The 24,103-nt window shown below is 54.3% G+C and overlaps 2 protein-coding genes across 13 annotated transcripts in view; one reads left to right on the top strand and one right to left on the bottom strand.

Moving 5' to 3' along the window:
* Window positions 1–1,279: 1,279 nt before the first annotated feature.
* Window positions 1,280–13,087, top strand: TREH (trehalase). The gene is made up of 15 exons (XM_043481916.1): window positions 1,280–1,429; window positions 7,706–7,806; window positions 7,942–8,086; window positions 8,168–8,255; window positions 9,426–9,526; window positions 9,661–9,753; window positions 9,870–9,986; window positions 10,081–10,203; window positions 10,442–10,491; window positions 10,581–10,775; window positions 11,281–11,498; window positions 11,753–11,864; window positions 12,211–12,323; window positions 12,582–12,635; window positions 12,881–13,087. The coding sequence occupies exons 1-15, from the start codon at window positions 1,341–1,343 to the stop codon at window positions 13,019–13,021; spliced, it is 1,740 nt and encodes a 579-aa protein (XP_043337851.1). The 5' UTR covers window positions 1,280–1,340; the 3' UTR covers window positions 13,022–13,087.
* Window positions 13,088–13,322: 235 nt separating this feature from the next.
* Window positions 13,323–24,103, bottom strand: part of PHLDB1 (pleckstrin homology like domain family B member 1) — a 47,844-nt gene continuing 37,063 nt past the window's right edge. For all 12 annotated transcript variants that reach the window (XM_043480731.1, XM_043480733.1, XM_043480735.1 and 9 more), the window contains 4 exons: window positions 22,693–22,809; window positions 22,331–22,433; window positions 15,613–15,698; window positions 13,323–14,693 (listed from right to left, as the gene is read on the bottom strand). In XM_043480731.1, the coding sequence (XP_043336666.1) occupies window positions 14,553–14,693; window positions 15,613–15,698; window positions 22,331–22,433; window positions 22,693–22,809 (447 nt within the window). In that variant the 3' untranslated portion in view covers window positions 13,323–14,552. The remainder of the gene's footprint in view (window positions 14,694–15,612; window positions 15,699–22,330; window positions 22,434–22,692; window positions 22,810–24,103) is intronic.

The following is a 24,103-nucleotide window of genomic DNA, read 5'->3' as shown; positions in this document are numbered from 1 at the left end:
GAGTGACTGCTTAAAGTTATAAAGTGTGTGTTTGGGATGATAAAAACAAAAAGGCTTGGAAATAAATAATGGTGATAGTTGCCAGACATCGTGAATGTAATGTAAATTCAATTGTGTGCTTAAAAACGGTTGAAATGGCTTGTATTTATGCTGTGTCTACTTGATGACCAGAAAAAACTTTCAAGGAAGGAAAGAAGGAAGCAGGGGAGGAAGGGAGCATACAGCATCTGGAGGCGGGGATGCCAGGAAGGAGGTGGGCGAACCCGCAGAGCAGAGGATCGCTGGGGTGGGAGGGACAGGCCGCTGGCGAGGGCAAGCACAGCCTGGCCACCCCGTCTGGGGGCGGACACCGAGCACCACAGCTCCGGGCAGTGAGCCCGCGTCGCAAAGCAAAGGCCACACGAGCACTAAACTCAGGCGGGGCCGGCTGGCAGCACCACCTTCCCACCCCACCCGACCCCCCATCCTTTCAGGCCTGAGGCAGGGGTCCTAGGTCGGGCTGCCGCCTCCTCACCCGCCCCTTCCCACCCCTGCCCCTTAACTCCCTGCCCTGTAGGAGCGGGGAGCTTCCTACAGCAGATCAAATCCTGCTGCCTCAGCTCACGGGCTTCTCTGCCAGCCCCCTCACTGGAACCCGCTGCCTCCTTGGCTTTGGCAAAGGCCCCCGACTGGCCAGTGCCAACACACCCTCTGGCCTCGCCCCACTCCCCTCCCCTGCACCAACCCCGGTTCTCTCTGGCCAGGCTGGGCTTCTCGCAGCTGCCCTGCTCCTGCCAACACCTGAACGGTCTCCAGCCCATTCCCTTGGCAAACCCCTAGGTCATCTCCAACATCCGCAGCAAATGTCCCCAGTGTGGTGGGTCTTCCTCCCACCTGTGCTCCCACCGCCTCCCTGGTAGATAATCGCAAGGGTCCTGGGCTTTCACACTGTACCTGGGACAGAATCTTGAGCCCTTCTGTTTGAAATGTTAAAGGATGTGGTAACCCCCTGAGGTGGTAGCCTCGGGGCCACGAAAGGGACTGGCATCTGGGTCACAGAAGTGTGGCAAAATTTCGTCCATCTCCCCACCTTTACCCCACCTCTGGGGGAAGGGCCTGAGCAGGAGGACCCAGGTGAGGCTGAGAAACAGAAGGGGAGGAAAAGACAAAGTCGGGGGGCAGGGGCGGCCCCTGTGAGCTGAGAGCAGGAGTGGTGAGCGGTCCGCGTGCTCCAGCTCTCTGAGTGGCCACGCCTCAGACCTGGACTTTGGTTGCCCCGGGTTGGCGGGCGAGGCGAGCAGGCCGTGCCCCGGCTAGCAGGAGGCACCTGGAGCTCCTGTTTGGCCGCAGCCACAGCCGTCATGCGGGGGAGGACCTGGGGGCTGCGTCTGCTGCTCCTGCTGGGGTTGGGGCTGGGGTCCCAGGAGGCCCTGCCCCCACCCTGTGAAAGGTAGGAGCGGAGGAGGCAGCTGGAAGGCCAGGACTGGAGGACCGGGAGGAGAGCTCAAGCATCAGGGTCAGCCCTCCAGAGAGGAGGGAAGGGAAAGAGATCAGGTCTCAGGCTCTGTGCTGGGCACTGGCCCCCCCAGGGCCGGGAAAAGATGGGGCGGCCTGTGGGCGGCTGGACGCCGGCCAGGAGCCTGCCACCCAGGGAGCGCTCCCTCCCTCTGCCTGCCCTTCTAGCTGCTCCTTGAACTGTGCAGGCCTGTTCTCAGGGTTGTTTGGGAAACTTTCTGCTCAATTTCCCTGCCTTGGATGTGAGAGTGGGAGTAAGGACCTGCAGGGAGCCCCTGGGTTTGACCTCTGATCTCCATGACCAAACCTCTTTCCAAAGCCACAGTTTCCATCTCCAAATAGTGGGGATGAGTGACCCCCTCCTGCCTCTGGGACTCACAGGGCAGCCACTCTCCCTTCATCATGGGTTTATTGAGCTCTTGCTATGCCTCCTGGGTTGCAGCAGTGAACAAGAAAAATGAGGTCCCTGAAGGTTATTAAGGTTATTATTACATAACAAGCAAGAAAGGTAATAATAGACGTTCACTGGTGATGGTTGTTGTTTTTAAGTCTCTAAGTCGTGTCTGACTTTTGCGACCCCATGGACTGTAGCCCACCAGACTCTTCTGTCCATGAGATTTTCCAGGCAAGAATACAGGAGTGGATTGCCATCTTCTTCAGCAGATCTTCCCAACCCAGGGATCGAACCCATGTCTCCTGCATTGGCAGGCAGGTTCTTTACTACTGGGCCACCTGGGAAGCCCATATCTTCCACTAGTACTCACCAAATGTTTATATTCATGGTTATAGTTTAGTACACACACGAGGCATGGCCAGCCAGGGAGCCTTGGCATCCATGAATTTTAACTGGGGATCAGTTACAGGGACGTAGTGTATCCTCATGGCGACTTAAGTTATTCATTCTCCAGGTCTCTAAAGGTCAAAATGATAATGGATGGCCCTCAGCCCCCACCTTAAATCACATTAATAGGATAAAATATCTGGCATGGTCCAAGGTCCCAGTAAACAAAAGTTTATCAGGTAGGGCCCCAGGAGCTTAGAGGGTATCTCTTAGGCACATATCAGACTGTCTTTGAAATGTACGGGGTGTGAACATAGTTGATCTGTTAACTCAAAACTGTTTACTGCACAAACAACTTGTATAACAAAGAATTTGTCCAGTCTTTGTCCTGAGTTCCTGGAATACAACTTTTAAGATCTTGGAAATTTCCCAAGGGGCAGGTATTCAGGTTAAGCTTGAATAGCTTCTATGAGTGAGGTGACTCATGGTGAGTACCTAGATGGGTCATGCTAATAAGATGACTAAAGTAGGATAGGTCATGTTAGAAGATGAAGTGATTAGAGGGTTGGGGTTTTAGGGTACCTGATACCAGCCTGACCTCCTGACCTCTGGAGAAGGAAGGGGGTGGAAGATTGGGTTTAATCATATAGTTGATGATTAATCAATCATACTTATGCAGTGGGTAACCCACCTACCTATGCAGGAGACATAAGAAACACAGGTTTGATCCCTGGGTTGGAAAGATCCCCTGGAGGAGGGCACAGCAACCCACTCCAGTATTCTTGCCTTGAGAATCCCATGGACAGAGGAGCCTGGTGGGCTACGGTCCAAAGGATCACAAAAAGTCGGACGTGACTGAGGTGACTTAGCACACATGCAGGGACGCACCTATGCAATGAAACCCCAAGAAAAACCAAACTCTGGACATCAAAGTTCTGTGCAGCCTCATTTTGGTTGACACTTCAATGTGCCAGGAGGTTGAAGTGTCCTGATTCTATGGGGAGAGGACACAGAAGCTCTTTGTTCAGGACTCTCCCAGACCTTGTCCTACATGTGTCTTCATTTGGCCAGTCCTGACTTGTACCCTTAGGATAACTATATTACAATCACAATACAGTGCTTTACTGAGTTCTGTGAACCATTCTTGTAAATCACTATTAATTTAGCAAACTCTCATGGGAACCCCTGACCTTGTAGCCAGTGGTCAGAAGTGGTGGAAAGTTCAGGACCCCTGAACTTATAACTGGTGCTAGAAGTGAGGGCAATCTTGTTGGGGACTATAGCTTTGACCTGGGGGTGGCATCCAAGCTAACTCTCAGTGACAGAATTTTATTGCAATATTTTAATTGTGGTCAGAACATGTGTGATTTGCTAGGATGATCTTGTCTCACTAAAACATGTGGTTTGGAAATTGCAAGATGAAAGGGCAGGGAACAAGCATCTTTTGATTCCTGAACGGCCACAGGGTCACCCATGTGTTCAGAATAGCAGTTTTGTTGTGATCAGTTACTTACTGGAGGTAAAAGTTACCAATGAAAGTTAGAGCTTATGGATCCAACTCTTGGGGTATTAGCTAACCAAATGCATAAGAAAATGCAAAATAAGAAGAAAAAATAAAAAAAAAGAATTTCTTGGTTATTGTCATCTAGAATAGCAAAAATGAAAGTGAGAGATAAGCCAAACTTAAATTCTGGTCAGTCCTAACTAGACTCTGGTCTCAGGGCCTCTGCTAACGGGATGTGTTGGGGAAGGTCCTGCTTCTGGCTGCCCTGATGTGCAGCCACTAGCCCCAGAGCCATTTACAAAGGAAAAAATTATTCTGAAACAACAAATAATGAAGAAAGTTTGATTCCCAAGAGAATGTGATAGACAGAGGACAGAGCCAATGGTCTCGTCCCAGCAGGATAGGCATCTTTAAACAGTTATTAAGAATGGGATGAGGACTTCCCTGGTGGTCCAGTGGTTAAGAATCCACCCACCAATGCAAGGAACACAGGTTTGATCCCTGGTCTGGGAAGATCCCACATGCTACAGAACAACTAAGCCTGTGAGCCTTAATTACTGAGACCGAGAGCCCTAGAGCCAATGCTCTGAAACCAGTACCAAAGACCCAGCAGAGCCAAAAATAAGTAAATAAAATTTTTTTAAACGGGGTGAATAAGAAATTCCTTGGCAGGACAGCAATTAGGATCTGCACTTTCAGTGTCAAGGGCATGGGTTCGAGCCCTGGTGGGAGAACTAAGATCCTGCAAGCCCTGCCGCATGACTGAAAAAAAAAAAGAATGGAGTAAATTAAGCAAATATTGATGGGAGCAAAACAAAAGAGGAAGAAGAGAGGGAGAGTCAAAGGACTGATTTCTCTTCAAGAAATGGGATGAATAAAGCAGCCACGCGTGCGTGCACGCTAAGTGGCCTCAGTCATGTTCAACTCTTTGCGACCCCATGGACTGTGGATAGGGTCAAAAGAAAGGTTTTCATGCAGCATCCTTAGAAGTTGACTGAACCAATGGGAACCCCTGCAGGTCATCCAAAATGAAAAGGCCCTAGACAAATCTGTTTTATTCACCCTACCTGGGAGCAACTTGGAAAACTGCAAGATATAGGCAGCAACAAGAAGCCTGACCTCCAATCTTCTGGGGCAATGGTGCCAAAATATAATCAAGATCAAGGCTGATGGCTGGGTCAGAGTCCCTTAGCTCTATCCCACACTGGGGACCCAGAACCTGACACATAGGAGTGGGCAAAATGGTCAGAGGGTAGAGGAGACTCCTGGATTCTCTGACGTGGGAACCCCATGCACTGAGGTACCAAAAGCAACTGGTGAGGACCTAAAAGAGGCTACAGTCAGATTAAGAGAATACAGAAATGCAAGAGTCGATGGGATGAAGGTGAAAGGTAGTATGAAAAAAAAATGGAATGTTTAAACAGGCTTTATGTCAAAGGATTGTTTCTCCTTCGCCTGAATGTTTTATGGAAATGAATGTCATGATTGACGAGGAACACTTACCCTCCCTAGTCCTCAAAACCCAAACCTGCTGAAGTTCCAAGAGGTGCACAGTGAGGGATGCAAGGGTTGGTGCAACCAAGATGAAAGTTTGAATGAAAATTGGTGTTTGAACAGTTCTATTGGGAAGTGACTGCATCTATTTCACCTGAATGTATTACAGGAGTGGATATTGTGCCTGACTGGGGAATGTTTCCACTGTCTAGTATTATAAAGCAGAAGACATGTAAAGCCATGTCTCAAGCAATATTAATTGAATGTTCCAAATGAGAACCAATAAGATTGCCTGAGTCTACATAGATTGTAGCCTTCTTCTGAGGATCACAGACTGGGACTTACAGGAAGAGCCTTTGGGCACCTCCCAGCTGAGACTTTGGACTAAAGAATTTCAACTGGAGAGGCAGTTACTAGTTTTCTGTCAGATATTAATTAAAGTCTTCCCTATGACTGAAGGTCAAAAGATAATCTTGAAACCTGAAATGCCCATATTATCTTGGGTGATATTGGAAAATGCTCTAAGAAGGAGGGACATACCCAGAGGAGTTCCATAAGAAAATGAAAATGGTTTATGCAGGACCATGCTGTTGGGGGAACGGAGAGTTACTCAGTGTATTTAAGAGCAGGCAGGCTCTTTTCCCTTAGGAATGTTGTTGAAACCACCTAAGGAACTACCAGATTCAATCGTCACCTAGGCAGGTGCCCCATGAACAGCTCTTGATTGACTGACAATGAACTGCATGGTCTATGGATGGCAGTTCCAAGGTGAACATACAACATACTGTTTGAAAGACTGCCACTCTCATCAAAGAAGACAAAACCAAATCAGCTTGGTGGGCTGAGTTACATACCATTTGTCACTGTGTTTGGGTTTTTGCCTACTCTCGGTCAATGGCCAATGGCCTGGCCATATGGTCAGACAGAACAGCAATGGAAAACTGGCATATAAAAATGATGCCCTTCTGTGGCACAGTCCTATGGAAAACAATATGGGAATATGAATATTGCATTAAAATAGAACACACTGATTTCTATGGGTCAATATAAAGCCAAACATAGGGGCTCTCATCATTCAATTCTTCTATCACTGCAAGGGAAATGAAAGTGTTAGTCACTCAGTTGTGGCCGACTCTTTATGATCCTATGGACTGTAGCCCACTGGGCTCCTCCTTCCATGGGATTTCCCAGGCAAGAATACTGGAGTGGGTCGCCATTTCCTACTCCAGGGGGTCTTCCTGACCCGGGGATCTAACCTAGGTCTCCTGCATTGCAGGTGGACTCTTTACTGTCTGAGCCACCAGGAAAGCCCCACTGCAAGGGAAACAGCTTGCGATTTAGCCCATGGGGCTGGCTTGTTCTTATGTTTTCCAAAGATCTCCATCAGGCAGTTAGGGTGCAGGGGCTTTCCAACCAAGATACTGTCTGTCCACTTGGAACTGCCATCAGTAAATGACCAAGTTTTTGCTTGGTCAATAAAAAGCTATTCACGGGGTACCTCCTGGTGGCTTCTCTGTTGCTTCCCCAGTCAGCCCTGCAGGAAGTGAGGCTACCTGCCCTTGAACACAAAAAGTACCTCCTTGCATTCCCCAAGCAGCCTGCTCCTGGAGAAACCATTTCCATCGTTAAGGAACTCTCGGGGCACTGCCTTCTTTATCAGAGAGTTTCTCTGACATCACCCAAGGCATTATGGGTATTTCATGGTTTCAAGAATATTTTGTGCTTTTCAGTCATAGAGGAGGTTACCATCAATATCCGATAGCAAGCTAGTGATCATCTCCCGTATGGTGTGTATCATACACTGCATCTGGAAATTTCCTGGTTCAAACTTTTCGTTATTGCCACTGAGTATAACTCACAGGGTTTTGCCACAAGCCCTTCCAGTTGGGTCCACATGGAGCCGCTGAACAGAGAACTGGTCCGTCCCACAATCGCTGAACAGTGCTCCGGGCTCGTGTGCCAAAGTGGGCTGCTTCCTCACCAGCCCCCCACCCGGCGAGAACAGATCTGAGCCCCTTCTGCTCCTCCCCTCCGAATCTCTGGTTGGCTGACCTCTCTCCCACTAAAACCACCTCACGCGCGCAGAGCTGGGAGAGGATGAACAGGCAACTCCTGACGTGGACACGCTCTGAGCTACAGCGCCCTCCCTCCTCTTGTCCACCCGGTTTTCTATACTGTTTCAAATTAACCAGAGAGCTGGGCTCAGGCAACTGTTTAGGTCCTTTCCTGCACAAGGACCCTCCGTGTTCTCTCAGCCCTGATGTCACCACCACCCACAAACCCCTACCACACATGTGTACAGGCACACATGTGCCCATGCCCTGGCACACACACCGTCCTCGCCCCTCCCAGTCACCACGCCCCAGACTCCCGTTTTCTTCTCCCCCGTTGGTGCTGACCCGACATATTGCCCTCCCCGACTCTCCCTGCAGCCAGATTTACTGCCATGGGGAGCTTCTGCACCAAGTTCAGATGGCCAAACTCTACCAGGATGATAAGCAGTTTGTGGACATGCCTCTGTCCTTAGCTCCAGGTGAGAACCCCGGGGACCCCGCCTTCTCCTGAACCTTCCACCAAAAGGCAGGGGGCAAGACCAGACAGGCAGGGGCCTCTGATCAGGGAAGGCTCCCTGGGGTCCCGCTGACCCCTCCTGCTGCCTGTCCCCCAGACCAAGTACTGAGGCGCTTCCGCGAGCTGGCCCAGGCCCACAACCTCAGCATCCCCCGGCAGGAGCTGCAAGCGTTCGTCCAAGAACACTTCCGGGCAGTGGGGCAAGAGCTGCAGCCATGGACCCCCGGGGACTGGAGAGACAGGTACAACCCTGGACGCGCAACAGGAGAGGGGCCTTTGCTCAGGGCTGCCCCCCTCAACCCTGTGGGCCGGTGGTCTTCCAGCCCCCAGTTTCTGCAGAAGATATTGGACCCCAAGCTGCGAGCCTGGGCAGGGCAGCTGCACCAACTCTGGAAGAAGCTGGGAAAGAAGGTACCAGTGCCCTGGGCCTGGCAGAGGGAGATGGAGGTGGGGAAGGGGTGAGCCATCTGGGGCCCTTCCTGTTCCCTCTACGCCCTCACCTGTGAACAGAAAACACCTGATGTGGACCTAGCAAGACACTGGGCCCTATTTCCTGAGAACACAGTCCTTGAACAGGACTTTCCAAAAAGAGCTTCTGAGAGGCAGGAAGGCAACATCTACTTCTAACTCCTCACCTCCTCCCTGAAGCCCTCCCAGCCTCCGCCAGGCAAACCGAGCTCATCCTCCACCCCCAGCTGCCCCGTCCTGCCCTTCACACCCCGTGGTGACCGTTCACTCCCCTGCTGGTCCCTCTTGCCTGAGCTCCTCGGGCCAGGCCTCTGCTCAGGAACCATAATTGCTCCCCCTGATTCTGGCCCAGGCCTGTGCTCAGCACGGTCTGTTATGCACTGTCTCCCCCTTGTCTGAGGCTCAGAGAGGGCAGCCGTTTGCCCAAGGCTGCACAGCTCCTGTCCTCCCGCCTGGCCCCAGGGCCCTGGCACCCTGCACAGAGCGGGGCTCCAGGGTCATGCATGTGCCAGCTTGGGCTGTGTCCTCACCAGCCCCCACCCAAAGGGAAAAACCTGGGCCCCTTCCTCTGTTCCCTCCAAATCTCTGACAGGCTGACCTCTCTCCACTAAAGCCCTCACGTGTGTAGGCTGGGAGGGGATGAACAGAAAACACCTGATGTAGAGCAGTGAGCCCTGCTGACACTCCTGTGCTCTCCCCCGGGCATGCTCATCTACACCCGCCTCACTGCAGAAAGCTGTGGGGGTTTCATCCACATCTGGGCCAGAACTGGGGGCCCTGATCCTCTGGGCCTGGCTTCACGGTGGCCACAGAGATTCAGGGGGCACTGGGAGCCAAGGAAACTCCCACCAACTGGCTGCTGATACTGGCTGCTGGGTGGTGAGCAGTGGGGTGCGGGGCTGAGGGCTCCAGGCTCCTGCACGCCGCTGCTCCTGCTGGGATTCTAGAGGCCGGCATGTGGGGACCAGCAGACCAGACTCCCCACGGCCCTGGCCTGGACCAAGGCCACACGGCTGAGCAGCGCCAGAGCCAGAGCCCAAGCCTGGGCTGCAGGGCTGCCAGCCTCCGCTCCACATGGGCCCAGGGTGCCCGTGTCCTCTCTCCTGACTCCAGATGAAACCAGAGGTCCTCAGCCACCCCGAGCAGTTCTCGCTGATCTACTCAAGACACCCCTTCATTGTGCCCGGTGGGCGCTTTGTGGAGTTCTACTACTGGTGAGCAGCCAGGGGTTGCAGGAGGGTGAGGGGTGGGGAGGGGAGCCCAGTGCCAGCAAGACGTCTTGGTGTGGCCCAGGTGTGCAGGGCAGAGGATGGGGTGGGCGATGCCTGAGCTGTCTGTCCTCCTCCAGGGACTCCTATTGGGTGATGGAGGGTCTGCTCCTCTCTGAGATGCCCCAGACGGTGAAGGGCATGCTGCAGAACTTCCTGGACCTGGTGCAGACGTAAGGCGGGGTGGGCACCCCAGCCAGGGTCGGGGGAGCAGGTGCCGTGGGCCTGGGGCCGGTTTGCCTCGGCTCTGGCAGCCGGGTGGGCCAGTCAGCAGGCCTCCTTTCATCAGGTATGGACACGTCCCCAACGGGGCCCGTGTGTACTACTTGCAACGGAGCCAGCCCCCGCTTCTGACCCTCATGATGGACCGCTATGTGGCCCACACCAATGACACCGCCTTCCTACGGTGGGAACCCCTCCCCATGCTGCCCTGCACCCCCCTTCCTGAGACCTCCAGGGGTGGGGTGCCTGGACTGAGAGGGTGCCCGTCTCCATCCCAGGGACCACATTGAGACCCTGGCCTCAGAGCTAGACTTTTGGAGTAAGAACAGGAGCATCTCTGTGAGCTCCGGGGGAAAGAGCTACATCCTGAACCACTATGAAGTCCCTTACGGGGGCCCCAGGTGAGGACCCACCCGGCCAGCCTCAATCTGTTGTGTGTTCCCTCTGGTTTGAGTGTCAGGACTTCCCCAGGCAGGAGGCTGGGGGACTGAGTCCCACCTCTCAGATGATGACCTGATAGCCCTGGGCGGTCTGGGGCTGTGGCCCCCCCGGGACGGCTGAGCCAGGGTGGCTGGGCCTCCTGCGCAGGCATGGAGGGTCTAGAGCCCAGTGCCAGGCCCCCTGCTCTCTTCTCACCAGGCCAGAGTCTTACAGCAAAGACGCAGAGCTGGCCGCCACCTTGCCGGAAGGTGAGCAGCAGGAAGGGAAGGGGCTGAGCGTGGGCCCGGGCCGTGTGTCAGGCCCTGGCCTTCCGTCTGCCGCTGCCTTGTTCCCACAGGGAACCGGGACACTCTGCTGGCCGAGCTCAAGGCCGGGGCCGAGTCCGGCTGGGACTTCTCCTCACGCTGGCTCCTGGGAGGCCCGAATCTCAGTTCGCTCAGCAGCATCCGAACCAGCAAGCTGGTGCCGGTTGACCTCAACGCCTTCCTGTGCCAGGCGGAGGGGCTCATGAGCAACTTCTACTCCAGACTGGGTGTGCGTGCCCACAGGGAAGGAAAGAAGGGTGCTGGCCCAGCTCGGGTGCCTGCCTCGGCCTTGGCAGTCAGCTGCGAGGAGGACCGTGACAGGCAGACCTCCAGCTCCCCGGCCTCACCCCACACCCCCAAAGCAGCCACGTCCCTCCCTTTCTCACTGACAGGACCTAGGAGGGGACACCCTACCCCACAGATCCAAACCCCTCCGTCCCCTCTCCCTGCCCTTTGACCCCTCAGAGCCAGGGGAATCCACACAGCCGGCCAGTGTCCCCGTGAGGACAAACCTGGGGACAGGCCGGGGCAGGGCCTGGGAGCTGCTCGGGACCGTGTGCTCAGGGAAGTCCCGGCGCTAGAGGCCTGAAATGCAGTGGGCTCTGCTCCACATCGGTGTGGCCCCTTGGTTCTCGGGACCTCTGAGTCCAGGGGAGGACAACAGGGGGCCAAACTAGACCCCCTGGGAGGCGGGGGGCCCTGTGGCTTAGCCTAAAGGCAGTGTTGCCCCAGGGAATGACTCTGAAGCCGCGAAGTACAGAAATCTGCGAGCCCAGCGCATGGCTGCCCTGAAGGACGTCCTGTGGGATGAGGGCAAAGGGGCCTGGTTTGACTATGACCTTGAGAACGATAAGAAGAAACTGGAGTTTTACCCATCCAACTTTGCTCCTCTCTGGGCTGGCTGCTTCTCTGACTCGGACGATGCAGATAAAGCTCTGAAATACCTGGAGGTGAGGAGGCAGCATGGTGGGCTGCTACACCGGGGCAGGACCACCTGCTTGCTCCCTGACCTCTGGCAAGTGGCAGCCACACACCCAGGCTCCACCCAGTGTCTTACCAGCAGGTCCCACTTCGGCCACCAGGGGACGGCTGTGAGCCAAGAAGAGAAGGCCCAGGAGGGGTCCCCTGGCTTTAGGAGGGCCCAGCCTCTTGGCTCCCTGTCCAGCCCCCACCCACAGCCACGATAATGTCTGGAACCTTCTAGGACAGCCGGATCCTCACCTACCAGTATGGAATCCCGACCTCTCTCCAGAAGACAGGCCAGCAATGGGACTTCCCCAATGCCTGGGCCCCCCTACAGGACCTGGTCATCAGAGGTAGGGAGGCAGGGATGGGGCCTACCCCACCTCAGCACCACGAGGGCAGAGGCTCGGCCTCCCTGGCACTGGGGAGGCGTGAATGAAGGATGCAGAGGCCTTTCTCTAGCTTCTCTGCTCTCTCAGCCTCTCAGCAAACAGTTACACCTGCCCCCACCTGTCAGGGGAACCAACCCTCTGCTCTCCTTGAGCCAACCTAGATTAAGAGCAGCTTGGCTTCTGGTTCCAGGAAGGAGGTCTTAGCACCTGGGCCTCTTTCCATCCTTGGGAGAATAAGGTTCAGGCCTCTGCTTCCCCTGGGATGGGGGCTCTGGAGATGCAAGGTCCTGCCATGGGTGGGGTCCAGGTCTGGCCAAGTCTCCTTCAGCCAAAGCCCAGGAAGTAGCTTTCCAGCTGGCCCAGAATTGGATCCGAACCAACTTTGATGTCTACTCCAAAAAGTCAGCCATGTATGAGAAGGTGAGCTGGCCATAAGCCCTGTCCCTGGGGTCCTCCTGCCCAGGGTGAGATGGGGAATTGTCAGGCTTTGCAAAGCCCGAGCCCAGTATAACCCGGGGCGGTGGCGGCACCTGCTGGTCATTCCTGGGCACTGCAGGGCTCAGCCGCCGGCCAGGGCAGCTTCTCCCTGTAAGGGGCTCCCGTTTCTTGCTTCCCTAGAGGCCTGGGGTTGGGGGGCTGGGCAGAGCTTGACCTTAAAGCTCATCCTCCTGTCCTCAGTATGACATCAGCAACGGTGGACAGCCAGGTGGTGGAGGGGAGTATGAAGTTCAGGTGAGTGGGCCACATCCTCCAGGGAACTTCGGGGCTCTGCTGTCCCCATAACTGGCCATGACCTCCCCTCTCTGGGCCTCAGCTTCTTCTGTGGAGGCTGGATCCCAGGGAGGATCCCGACTGGCGCTCCCTGGTACCCCTGGGGCTGGGGAGGCCTGGGCCTCTAGGTGGGGATCCCACAACCCATAAGAGGACTTGGGGGCCTGCCCCAGGGGTCTTGCCCCACGGACCTTACCTTTCTCCAGGAGGGCTTTGGCTGGACCAATGGCGTTGCCCTGATGCTGCTGGACCGCTATGGGGACCGGCTGAGCTCAGGGGTGCAGACTGCTTTCCTGGAGCCCCACTGCCTCGCAGCCGCCCTCCTGCTCAGCCTCCTGCCACAGTGACAGGCCTCCGGGTCCCCATCTGGCTGCAGCTCCTGCCAATTCAACCTCCACACGCGTCCCTACCTTGTCCTGCCCCCTGATCCTTTATCCCTGGAGAGCCCACCCCCTCCCTGTCCCCTCCCCCAGCCCAGTCCTTGGTCATAGCGGAGCGGGGGCAGGGCAAGGACCTGGAGGTCATGGTTGGGCTCTGGGTCCCTCCTGGAACATTTAATAAGCTGGAAATGCTGCACCGTGGATCAGACCTAGTCTTCTTTCCCACGAACCCCAACCCCATGCCGCTCACAACCAGGCCTCCCAAACACATAGTCCAAATGCTTTATTGTTCTGCTGAGATGCTTACAAATACTGAAAAACATCCAGCCCAGGCCTGGCAACCATGGTCCAGGGCTGGGAAGGGGGACAGGGAGGTGGGCTTAGTGTTAAGGCGCGAAGGGCTGAGCCCAGACACCTGGAGACCTGGGCCTCTGCTCTTCATTTCATCCCCATTGAGGGGAGGGCAACCAGACCCTCGGGCTCCCCCTCCTGCTCAAGACTTCCTCCAGGGAGCATCTGAACAGCCCTCTGTCCATCAGAAACTCAGCCATATACCAGAACCCCGAGGACGGCCCTTCTAGCTCCTTCTCCCATCCGATGGCTCCTCCTCTGGCCTCCAGTTCCCGGCTTCGTCCCTTCTGGCTCTAAGCAAGGCACGAGTGTATGGGGGAGGGCTGGAGGGGGGAGCCGGCAGGCTGTGTATCAGGGCCTGGAGACACAGGCAGGGGGCAGGGTGAAGGTGTTTGGTCCCTTCCCCCATACCCAGCAGGAGATGCCCAAGGGCCTGGGCTGGAGAGATGATGGCACGTACCCTCAGATGGGCCCGCAGCTAAGCAGTGGGCTGAGCCACGGAGCCATGGCAATTAGTATGTAACCATGGCGATGAAGCAGTCACTATGGTGACCGTGGTGATGGGTCTGCAAAAAGGGGCTAGGGCTGGGACCTCAAGGATGACACTCAGTCTCTGGTCCTTGAGCAAAATCATAAAAAATACAAATGCGGCACAAGAATGGGATAGAGCGGGGTTTGAGAATTACACCGCCTGAGCTGTTACCCCACTCTGGATGTGGCGCTACTCAGCCCCCAAGGCCCCTGCAATGGGGGCTGAGGCAAGAGGGGATCTTTGGCAGATTCTGGTACCATAACGTGTCCTTTAGAAAACAGAACACAGGCAGGGAGCGCAGGTGCCAGGTCAGAGTGGGGGGGGCCCCCTCTGTGACGGCGCCTCAGCCTGGGGGGGCCCCGGGGCAGGACCCTAACAGGCTATTGCAAGTTCTGGGCTCCCAGGAGGCAGCAAAGCCCCCTCCTCAACTTTTACCTCCTGGCTGGTTTTTCGGGGGGGCCAGAGCTCAGAAACTCACAGGACGAGCTCCTTACAGAACATCACAGAGGCTCTTCTTGTACAAAAGCCCCCGTCGTGCTCCGCCCTCCAGGGAGCCCAGGGCGCAACTTCCTGTCCGGAGGCAGGTGGGGCAGCAGGCGACTGGGCCCCGTTCGGTCAATTCATGAACTGAGTGTAGCCCTCTGCCCCCGTGACAATGACATCCATCCAGATGCGCATGGCCTCCGCAGACGGGGCCACCATGTAGTACAGCCGGTCGTGAGTCTTCACGCAGAAGGTGAGGGCTGGGTTCGGGCTCTGCGGAGGGAGAGAGGAAGCTCTGAGCCAGGGCCCACCGCCGAAGCCCAGCCTGAAGCATCTCATGCCCGCCTTGCCGTCCACCCTTCTTCTCTGCCTCCAGGATGCCCTGAGTCTTCCATAGGCCTGGAACCCGGTCCCCACCAGCCCAGGCTGGGATGTCCCCTCCTCACATCTGGGGCAGTCTGCAGACCTCAGCAGGACCATACCCTGCAGGCGAGGACACTGTTCCTTGACGCCCTCGGGCACAAAGAGAATACCAAAAGAATCAGATGCAAAGGGATGACCAGAGTCCCCTCCCAGTAAGAAAGGAGCAGATGGAAAAAGCTGCGAGCCGGGTGCTGGGCCCCAGGACCCCAGAGGAGCAGAGATGAGGACCGGAGCAGGCATCGCTGGCCTGGCAGGAAGGAGGCCAACCCACACGAAGGCAAACGGCCCCAGCCTCCCGCAGCTCCTGTCCCTAAGTCCTCTCACCAGACCTCGTCTCTTAGGGCCCCCCAGGCCCCCTGCAGCCTCCCCGCCGCACTGCCCGCCCCCACGGAGGAAGACAGCCTGCTGTCATCTCAGGACCCAGAGGCCAGCGAGCTCCCCCCGAGCTCACAGGGGCTCCCTGCTGTCTGCACCCGCTGCATTCCACCCTCGGGCCTGCGGGGAGGGGAGGGACTTAGGGGAGAGTCAAGGAAGGGTCAGGGGCCAGGGGGGTCCAGGAGGCGTTAATACGCGGTAGTTCTGGTTAGAGGTATGTGGGGAGGGGTACCTCAGTCACCATAGTGAAGCTCAGAAACCTCTTCTGGGAGAGGGAGAGAGGAAGAGAAAGTTTACAAGAGGACGAGGAATGGGTCCGAGCCTCTAAGTGGGCAGGCTGGAGGCCTCCACCCCCAGAGCCCCGCCGGCCCACCCTTCCCAGGGCTGCGCTCACCTTGGCGGCACTGCGAAGGTGGTCATAGTACACCTCCTCGATGGCCTGGAAGTAGATGACCCCCTTCAGCTTTGTCTCGTGCTTGTCTGCAAAGGAAGACGGGCAGGGCTCAGGAGGCCTGGGGGGCTTCAGGTCAAGCTCTGCGGACACAGAACGTCCCACCCGGGAAGTGGGGTGACTCCCAGGACTCGGAAACAGAGCCCAGATTCTGTGTCAGTGTTCAGCCCCGCGCAGAATGACAGAGGAGGCAAATCGGAACTCCACTGAGATACCACCGCTCACCCATCAGAGCAGCAAAAATAAACACACAGCACACCTGTGACACGTCTGTGGGGAGACAGGCAATATAATAAATCAGACAGGTGGGGATACAAATCTGTAAACCTATAGGAATGACTTGGCCTCTTCCACCAAAGTTAGAAAGGTGTTTGCCCTTTGAGCCACTTTCAGTACTTAGAAAATTTGTCTTACACATGTACCTCTCTCTCTGTGAAAGTCACTCAGTTGTGTCCGACTCTTTGTGACCCCATGGACTATAGTCCATGGAATTCTCCAGGCCAGAATACTGGAGTGGGTGGCTTTTCCCTTCTCCAGGGGATCTTCTCAACCCAGGGATCAAACCCAGGTCTCCCGCATTGCAGGGGGATTCTTTACCAGCTGAACCACAAGAGAAGCCCAAGAATACTGGAGTATTCCCTATCCCTATCCCTTCTCCAGCAGATCTTCCCGACCCAGGAATTGAACCGGTGTCGCCTGCATTGCAGGTGGATTCTTTACCAACTAAGCTACATGTGTGGAAGCCCCATACATGTACGAAAGAAAACATTGACAAGATTCACTGTGGCAGTAATTATAGTCACAGAAGATTAAAAACAACCCAAGTATCCATCAAGTGGAGGCAGCTAAGTAGAGTGTGCCTTGTGATGAAATACACCCAGCTGTTTAATAGAATAACGAATATCTGATATAGATACACATTCAGAAATAAATCTACAAAGACTTCCTTGGTGGTCCAGTGTGAAGATGATTCTGTGCTCCCAATGCAGGGAGCCCAGGTTCAATCCCTGGTAGGGAACAAGATCCCCCATGCCACAATTAAGACCCAGTGCAGCCAAATAATTTTTTTTTAAAAAATAAACATCACACTTCAAATAATCCATGACCCAAACTAAAGTTTTTAGATAAATTAGAAAAAATATTTTTAAAAAATCTATAAAATACATCTGGATATCAACATCTAGACATGATATATTTGACATAGACCTCTAAGATAACATAGCAGGAAAACAAGGAGTGTATTGGGTGTTACCCTTTGTGTAAGAAAAATGTTAGTCACTCACTCATGTCCAACTCTTTGTGACCCCATGGACTATAGCCCGCCAGGTGGGTGGGATTCTCCAGGCAAGAATACTGGAGTGGGTTGCCACTCCCTTCTCCAGGGGATCTTCATGACCCAGGAAAAGGGGTAAGAATATATGTTTGCATTTGTTTAAATTCCCTTAAAGAAACTCTAGAAGGATACATAAGAGATTGATAAAGGTAGTTACCTGTAGTCAGAGGGGATATAATTCTCAATTTAAACCTCTTTATGTGTTTTGAGTTTTGAACTACATGAATGCATTTATCTATTCAACTCAAACAGTAAAAACATGGAAGAAACATACCACATCTGGAGGCGGGGATGCCAGGAAGGAGGTGGGCGAACCCGCAGAGCAGAGGACCACTGGGGTGGGAGGGACAGGCCGCTGGTGAGGGCAAGCACAGCCTGGCCACCCTGTCTGGGGGCGGACACCGAGCGGGCACCACAGCTCCGGGCAGTGAGCCCGCGTCGCAAAGCAAAGGCCACATGAGCACTAAACTCAGGCGGGGCCGGCTGGCAGCACCACCTTCCCACCCCACCCGACCCCCCATCCTTTCAGGCCTGAGGCAGGGGTCCTGGGTCGGGCTGCCGCCTCCTCATCCGCCCCTTCCCACCCCTGCCCCTTAACTCCCTGCCCTGTAGGAGCGGGGAGCTTCCTACAGCAGATCAAATCCTGCTGCCTCAGCTCACGGGCTTCTCTGCCAGCCCCCTCACTGGAACCCGCAGCCTCCTTGGCTTTGGCAAAGGCCCCCGACTGGCCGGTGCCAACACACCCTCTGGCCTCGCCTCACTTCCCTCCCCTGCACCAACCCCGGTTCTCTCTGGCCAGGCTGGGCTTCTCTCGGGCCCTTATCGGTCCGCTCTGCCGATACTGGAATGGCCTCTAACACCTTCCCTTAGCAAACTCCCAAGTCACCTTCAACACCTGTTGCAAATGTCACCACTACGGTGATCAGCTCCTGCAGCAGGGGTTCTCCTCTGTACAGACTTACGGCGCTGAATCTGAATCTTCCTTTGGGAGACTTCCCTTCCCTGGTGGTCCAGCAGCTAAGACTCTGAGCTTCCCATGCAGGGGCCCCATGTTTGATCCCTGGTCAGGGAAATAAGATCCCACATGCTATAACTAAAAAATTCTGCATGCTGCTGGATAACCACAGTGGTGTGGTCACTCACCTAGTGCAGACATCCTGGAGCGTGAAGTCAAGTGGGCCTTAGGAAGCATCACTACAAACAAAGCTAGTGGAGGTGATAGAATTCCAGTTGAGCTATTTAAAATTCTCAAAGATGATGCTGTGAAACTGTTGCACTCAATATGCCAGCAAATTTGGAAAACTCAGCAGTGGCCACAGGACTGGACAAGGTCTTCATTCCAATTCCAAAGAAGGGCAATGCCAAAGAATGTTCAAACTACTGCACAGTTGTACTGATTTTACATGCCAGTAAAGTAATGCTCAAAATCCTTCAAGGTAGGTTTCAGCAGTATGTGAACCGAGAACTTTTAGATGTAAAAGCTGGGTTTAGAAAAGGCAGAGGAACCAGAGATCAAATTGCCAATATTCAATGGATCATAGAGAAAGCTAGGGAATTCCAGAAAAACTGCTTCATTGACTACACTAAAGCCTTTGACTGTGTGGATCACAACAAACTGCGGAAAATTCTTAAGGAAATGGGAATAGCAGACCACCTTACCTGTCCCCTGAGAAACCTGTATGCAGATCAAGAAGTGACAAAACCAGACATGGAACAATGGACTGGCTCAAAATTGGGAAAGGGGTATGACAAGGCTGTATATTGTCACACTGCTTATTTAACTCACATGCAGAGTATGTAAGGCGAAATGCCCGGCTGGTTAAATCACATGCTGGAATCAAGACTGCTGGGAGAAATATCAACAACCTCAGATATGTAGATGATACCACCCTAATGGCAGAAAGTGAAGAGGAACTAAAGAGCCTCTTGCTGAAGGTGAAAGAAGACAGTGGAAAAGCTGGCTTAAAACTCAACATTCAGGTCTTCCCTGGTGGCTCAGTGGTAAAGAATCCGCCTGCCAGTGCTGGAAACACGGGTTTGATCCCTGGTCTGGGAAGATTTCACAGGCCGCAGAGCAACTAAACCCTTGGACCACAACTAACTAAAGCCTGTGCTCTAGAGCCTGCAAGCCACAACTACTGAAGTTGCACGCTCTACAGCCCCTGCTCCACAAAGAGAAGTCACCACAATAAGTCCGTGCAACTTTTGCAAGTAGCCCCTGCTCGCTGCAATCAAAGGAAAGCCCGTGCAGCATCAAAGACCCAGCACAAAAATAAATAAATTAATAAAAATTTTTTTAAAAAACCTCAACATTCAAAAAACTAAGATTATGGCATCCAGTCCCATCACTGCATGGCAAACAGACAGAGAAAAAGTGGAAACAGTGACAGATTTTATTTTCTTGGGCTCCAAAATAACTGCAGATGGTGACTGCAGCCAGGAAATTAAAAGATGCTTGCTCCTTGGAAGAAAAGCTGTGGCAAACCCAGACAGCATATTAAAAAGTGGAGACATCACTTTGCCAACAAAAGTCTGTATAGTCCAAGAGTCATGCACGGACCATAAAGAAGGCTGAGTGCTGAAGAACTGATGCTTTTGAATTGTGGTGTTGGAGAAGACTCTTGAGAGTCCCATGGACAGCAAGGAGATCCAAGTCAATCCTAAAGGAGATCAACCCTGAATGCTCATTGGAAGGACTGATGCTGAAGCTAAAACTCCCAATTTTTGGCCACCTGATGCAAAGAGCTGACTCACTGGAAAAGACCCTGATGCTGGGAAATATTGAAGGCAATAGGAGAAGAGGGGGGCAGAGGATGAGAAGGTTAGATAACATTACCAACTCAATGGACATGAATTTGAGCAAACTCCAGGAGATAGTGAAAGACAGGGAAGCCTTGTGTGCTGCAGTCCATGGAGTCACAAAGAGTCAGACACAACTTAGCGACTGAACAACAACAATAAAACATTAATGAACCCTCCTTCATCTGTTCAGAGGTCAAGCTCCTCCAATCTGGACTGCTATGTACCCAGCAGGTCCTCAATTGATGGAGAATAAATGAGTTCAAGGAACTGGGATCCAAAGAAGTCAGAGACCCTTCTCTTAGGAGCCCACAGTTTAGGGTCGAAGAAAGCAGACACACATCCACTGTGTGACTTGGGCATGGTTAGGACTCCAAGGGAACACCTACAGGTCACCGGCGGTCATGAGCGTTAACTGAGAGGACACACGCCAAGGGTTCAGCACAGTGTCTGGCACAATACATGTGGATCTCTCATGACATCATTATGCCCCAGGGCTGATGTCACATGGCAGAGGGACCCTGTGTAACGCAGGAGTTCCCAGAGGAGGGCAGGAACCACTCCCATTGAGGTGGGGCTTCACAGAAGTGCGTTCTGATGTGGACCCTGTAGAATGGAGGGGTTTCATGGAGGAGGGAGCAGGATCCAGGAAGGCCAGGGAGAATGGCAGCATTCTGTTCTCTCCTGGCTCTTCCTTCACTGGAAATAGTAACACATTCCTGCCTCCGCTTCCTCACCGCCCACCTATCCTCGACCGGATTGTGTGCGGTCTGGCTCCCACCCCAGCACACAGTGGAAACCATTCTCTCATCAAGATCCAATCGTTGAATCGAATGGCCTTTGGGTACACATTATCCTTGGCCTTTCTGCAGCATCCATCATCACCATAGTGTCTCAATTTCTTCCGTAAATTATACTTTTTATTCCATGACACCCCATGCTGGCAGGCACACATCCACTCCTCCGCCTTCCCCATTTCCGCCCCGCCCACCCCCTCCCCTCCCCTCCCCCGCTGGTTTCACAGACATGAAGGAAGGCCACACATGCCAAGCGCCAGCTCAGCATCCCGGCTCCTGCACCCTGCATCACTGCAGCCTCCTTCTCCTTCTCCCTCACAAGGGTGGGCCTGCCCTGGGGTACAGTTCTGTCTCTCCCTCTTCTCTGAAGTCTAACTGTCCGAGCTCAGCTGCTGAGAGACCTTAGGCAAGTTACTTAACCTCTCTGTGATTAATTTTCTTCATCTGTAAAACAGGTGTAAAAACAGTGCTTCCTTCACGAGATTACTATGATGATTGAATGAGATGATACATGTGGACGGCTGAGCACAGCATTGGCTCAGCCTGTGCAGTATGATCTGCTACACTCATCGTTATTATTATTCCAGTGGCTTCGACTTTCACTCTGCCGCTAGCCCTGACCCTTCTCACAACCTTAGACACCCTAGGGGCACTTCAACCTCAGCGCGCCTAAGATGGAGTTGTCCTCCCAGGCCTGACCAAGTCCGTTCCCAGACTAGGCAGAAACGTGGGGGCACCCATCTGCCTCCTCACATCCAAGGCCCAGGTGGGCGGGGAGGGCTTCCTGGAAGAGATGGCATTTGCCCGGGGACCAGGTCGGGGGGAAGCCGGGTGCTCCAGGCTGCATGACTCCAGCATCACACACTTCTGGCCCTTTCCCTCCCGGCTCTGAGCAGGATGGCTCTCTTGGCTTTGTGGTTGGGTGGGGCGGGGTGACTGGCTGAACAGGCCCGCTACTGACTTGGGGACAGACTCCACCTGGGGAATTTAACCCAGTGCAAACCCAATCAGATTTCTCTTTACTGCCACTGCAGCCAGCAGCATTCCAGAAAGGCATGCTCTGAAGCAGAGAAAGCATCCACACAGGGCAGACCCCCACCAGCCCATGACGAACACGGACACAGATCAGGAGTAAGAAGAACTTTGGTTCTGAGCTCCTGGGATCTTAGGATGGGGTTGCTTCCGCAGCACAGCCCAGCCTGTCGTGACAGGGCTATGATACAACATCCCAGTCTCCAAGTGGGAACTGTCCAGAGGGAATTCCAGGGCTGGGAAACCAAGCTGGAGGCTGGGTGCAGAGCGCTGAGGGAGCAGGATGGCCTGGGGTGCTGCCCCCCGGGCACTGCTCAGCTGCTTGTCACGGAGTCTGCGGGAACTTGCCTAAGAGGGATCCACAGGACTCCATGCACCCACAGCATCTGGGGTCCCCTACAGCACCCCCATCATTCTTTGTTCACTGCCTCCCGGCAACAGGCTCCAGGGAAGAGGGTTGTGGCCCCCTTGCTTATCATCAGACCTTAAGATACTGCCTGGGACTTATTAGGTGCTTAGTAATACTGCTGGGAAAAAAAATGAATCAGTGAACAAAGAAAAGGAGGTAAGCCAGGTACACCTTGTACATTTTCAGGGAGGGGAAAACAAGACCCACCTCAAGGCCCGGGCCCCCACCTGGAAGCTTCTGTGTGACAGAGCCCTGGGGTCCCAGCTCTGGGGCAGTCTAGGGGGAACTCACCCACGTAATAGGAAAGGGTGCGCTTGAGCCGGTCAAAGACAAACCAGCGCTTCTTCCATGACTTGATCTTGCCGCCCATCTTGACCAAGTAGCCACGGCAGACCTGGTGGGAAGCAGGGGTGAGGCAGGACCCAAATGCACAGCCCCCTAAACCTTCTTCCCTGAGCAGCAATATCAGCCCATCACCTGTGCCTGTGTTCACAGGGGGGCTGTCCCTAGCATCTCTTCAAGCCAGCACACCTGTCCCGGAACAGAGACCGCTGGTATTAGGGCGGGAGCTGAGGCCACTATTATGAGGACCCAGGAGGGGCCTCTGACCGTGGGGTCCCCACCATGCCCCCAGGAGCCTCCCATGCCTGTACCTTGCTGCTGAGCACCACGTGCAGACAGGTATCCACGCCGTGGCCTGATGACTCGATGTGGGTCTTCAGGTCAAAGTCTTCCTTCCGGATTGGCAGGTAGCGCGTCAGGGGTCGTGCCTGGGGACAGAGAGCAGGATGAGCAGGGGCTGTTCCTTCCCCGCTCATTCCCTCTTCCAGGCCCCTCGGCTTCAGTCCTGAACCCCTACTCTGTCCCTCTGGTTCCATGGGGCTTTGGCCCAAGCAGGGACCTGGCACACCTGTGCTGACTCCACCCAGGCCTGGGCAAACTGCTGAACGGCTCTATGCCTCAGCTTCCCGGACACAGCCGCCCTATCCCGAATGCATGTGGTCTCGGAAGAAAAGCCCAGTACGAAGCCTGGTCTTCCCGGGCGGGGTGGAGGGGGGGAGGCTTTGTTTGGGTCGCAACCGCTCTCTGGGCTTATCCTCATGTGTAAACAAGGGCTTTGAACTAGAGAATCTCTGAGGTCTGTTCCACCTCAAAATTTCTGAGACTTATCTATAATTTTCAGTCAATGGGAATTTTCTTCCTACTCTTCATTTCTAGGAAGAATGTTAGAATGAGGTGAAAAGGAAACACTACAGATTATTTAAAGAAGCAACAAAATGTTCAGCTTCCCAGAAGTGCCCGGAAATGATGAGCCCACTCCACCGGCTTCCCCAAAGTTGGCGGCCTCTGCAGCCACACCTGAGCCCCAGGGCAGGTGGAGAAGTTGAGTCCCCGAGAGGCCAGAGACAGGAAAGGGGAACGAGGCATATGACAACGATCCCAAGCAAACTCCCAGAGTTTCTCATTATTTCTGAATTCTCAAACCAGACAATCTACCCCTTAGAATTTATGTCGCTGCATCATTAGGAAATCAAGGACCTACAATCACCGGTCACTGCAGGGCAGGACCCCCACCCCTGGGGAGGCCCATGGAGACCCCACAGGAAGGGACAGACTGCCTGGGTCTCACGGGCTCTCCTGGGGGCCCAGGATCTGGGACCAGAAATGCAGGTAGATTTTCCTGCCTAACCTAATTTCTTCTGCCTTCAACTCCTCTGCTCAAGGCTCCCGGGTAATGAAACACCCTCAAGTTGGATTCTGTGTAGGGATGGGGTTCTTGTCCCAGGGAGAAGCTGGTACAATTCTCTTTTGGAGATGTAAACCGCAAGTCAGGGTGAGCTCAGCTGCTGGTGGTGGGGCCTGGAGCCAAAAGGTCCGGTGGAGTGAGGCCAGGACGGACACCAAGCACTCGGCGTAGGAGGGCACGGGGATGCGAGAAGGGATGCTGGGCAGACGCATGAGGCAGACCCACGAGGCCCCTGAGAGAGGCTGAGGGGAGTCCCCTGAAAGAGGCTGAGGGGAGTCCCCCGATCGGGACACGGCTCCCACCTCTGGAAGGCCTGC

This window comes from Cervus canadensis, chromosome 11 (genome assembly GCF_019320065.1).
Source record: "Cervus canadensis isolate Bull #8, Minnesota chromosome 11, ASM1932006v1, whole genome shotgun sequence".
Classification (NCBI taxonomy): domain Eukaryota; kingdom Metazoa; phylum Chordata; class Mammalia; order Artiodactyla; family Cervidae; genus Cervus; species Cervus canadensis.
The sequence above is the reverse complement of the archived record's forward strand: the minus strand, read 5'-3'. Positions and strand labels throughout refer to the sequence as shown.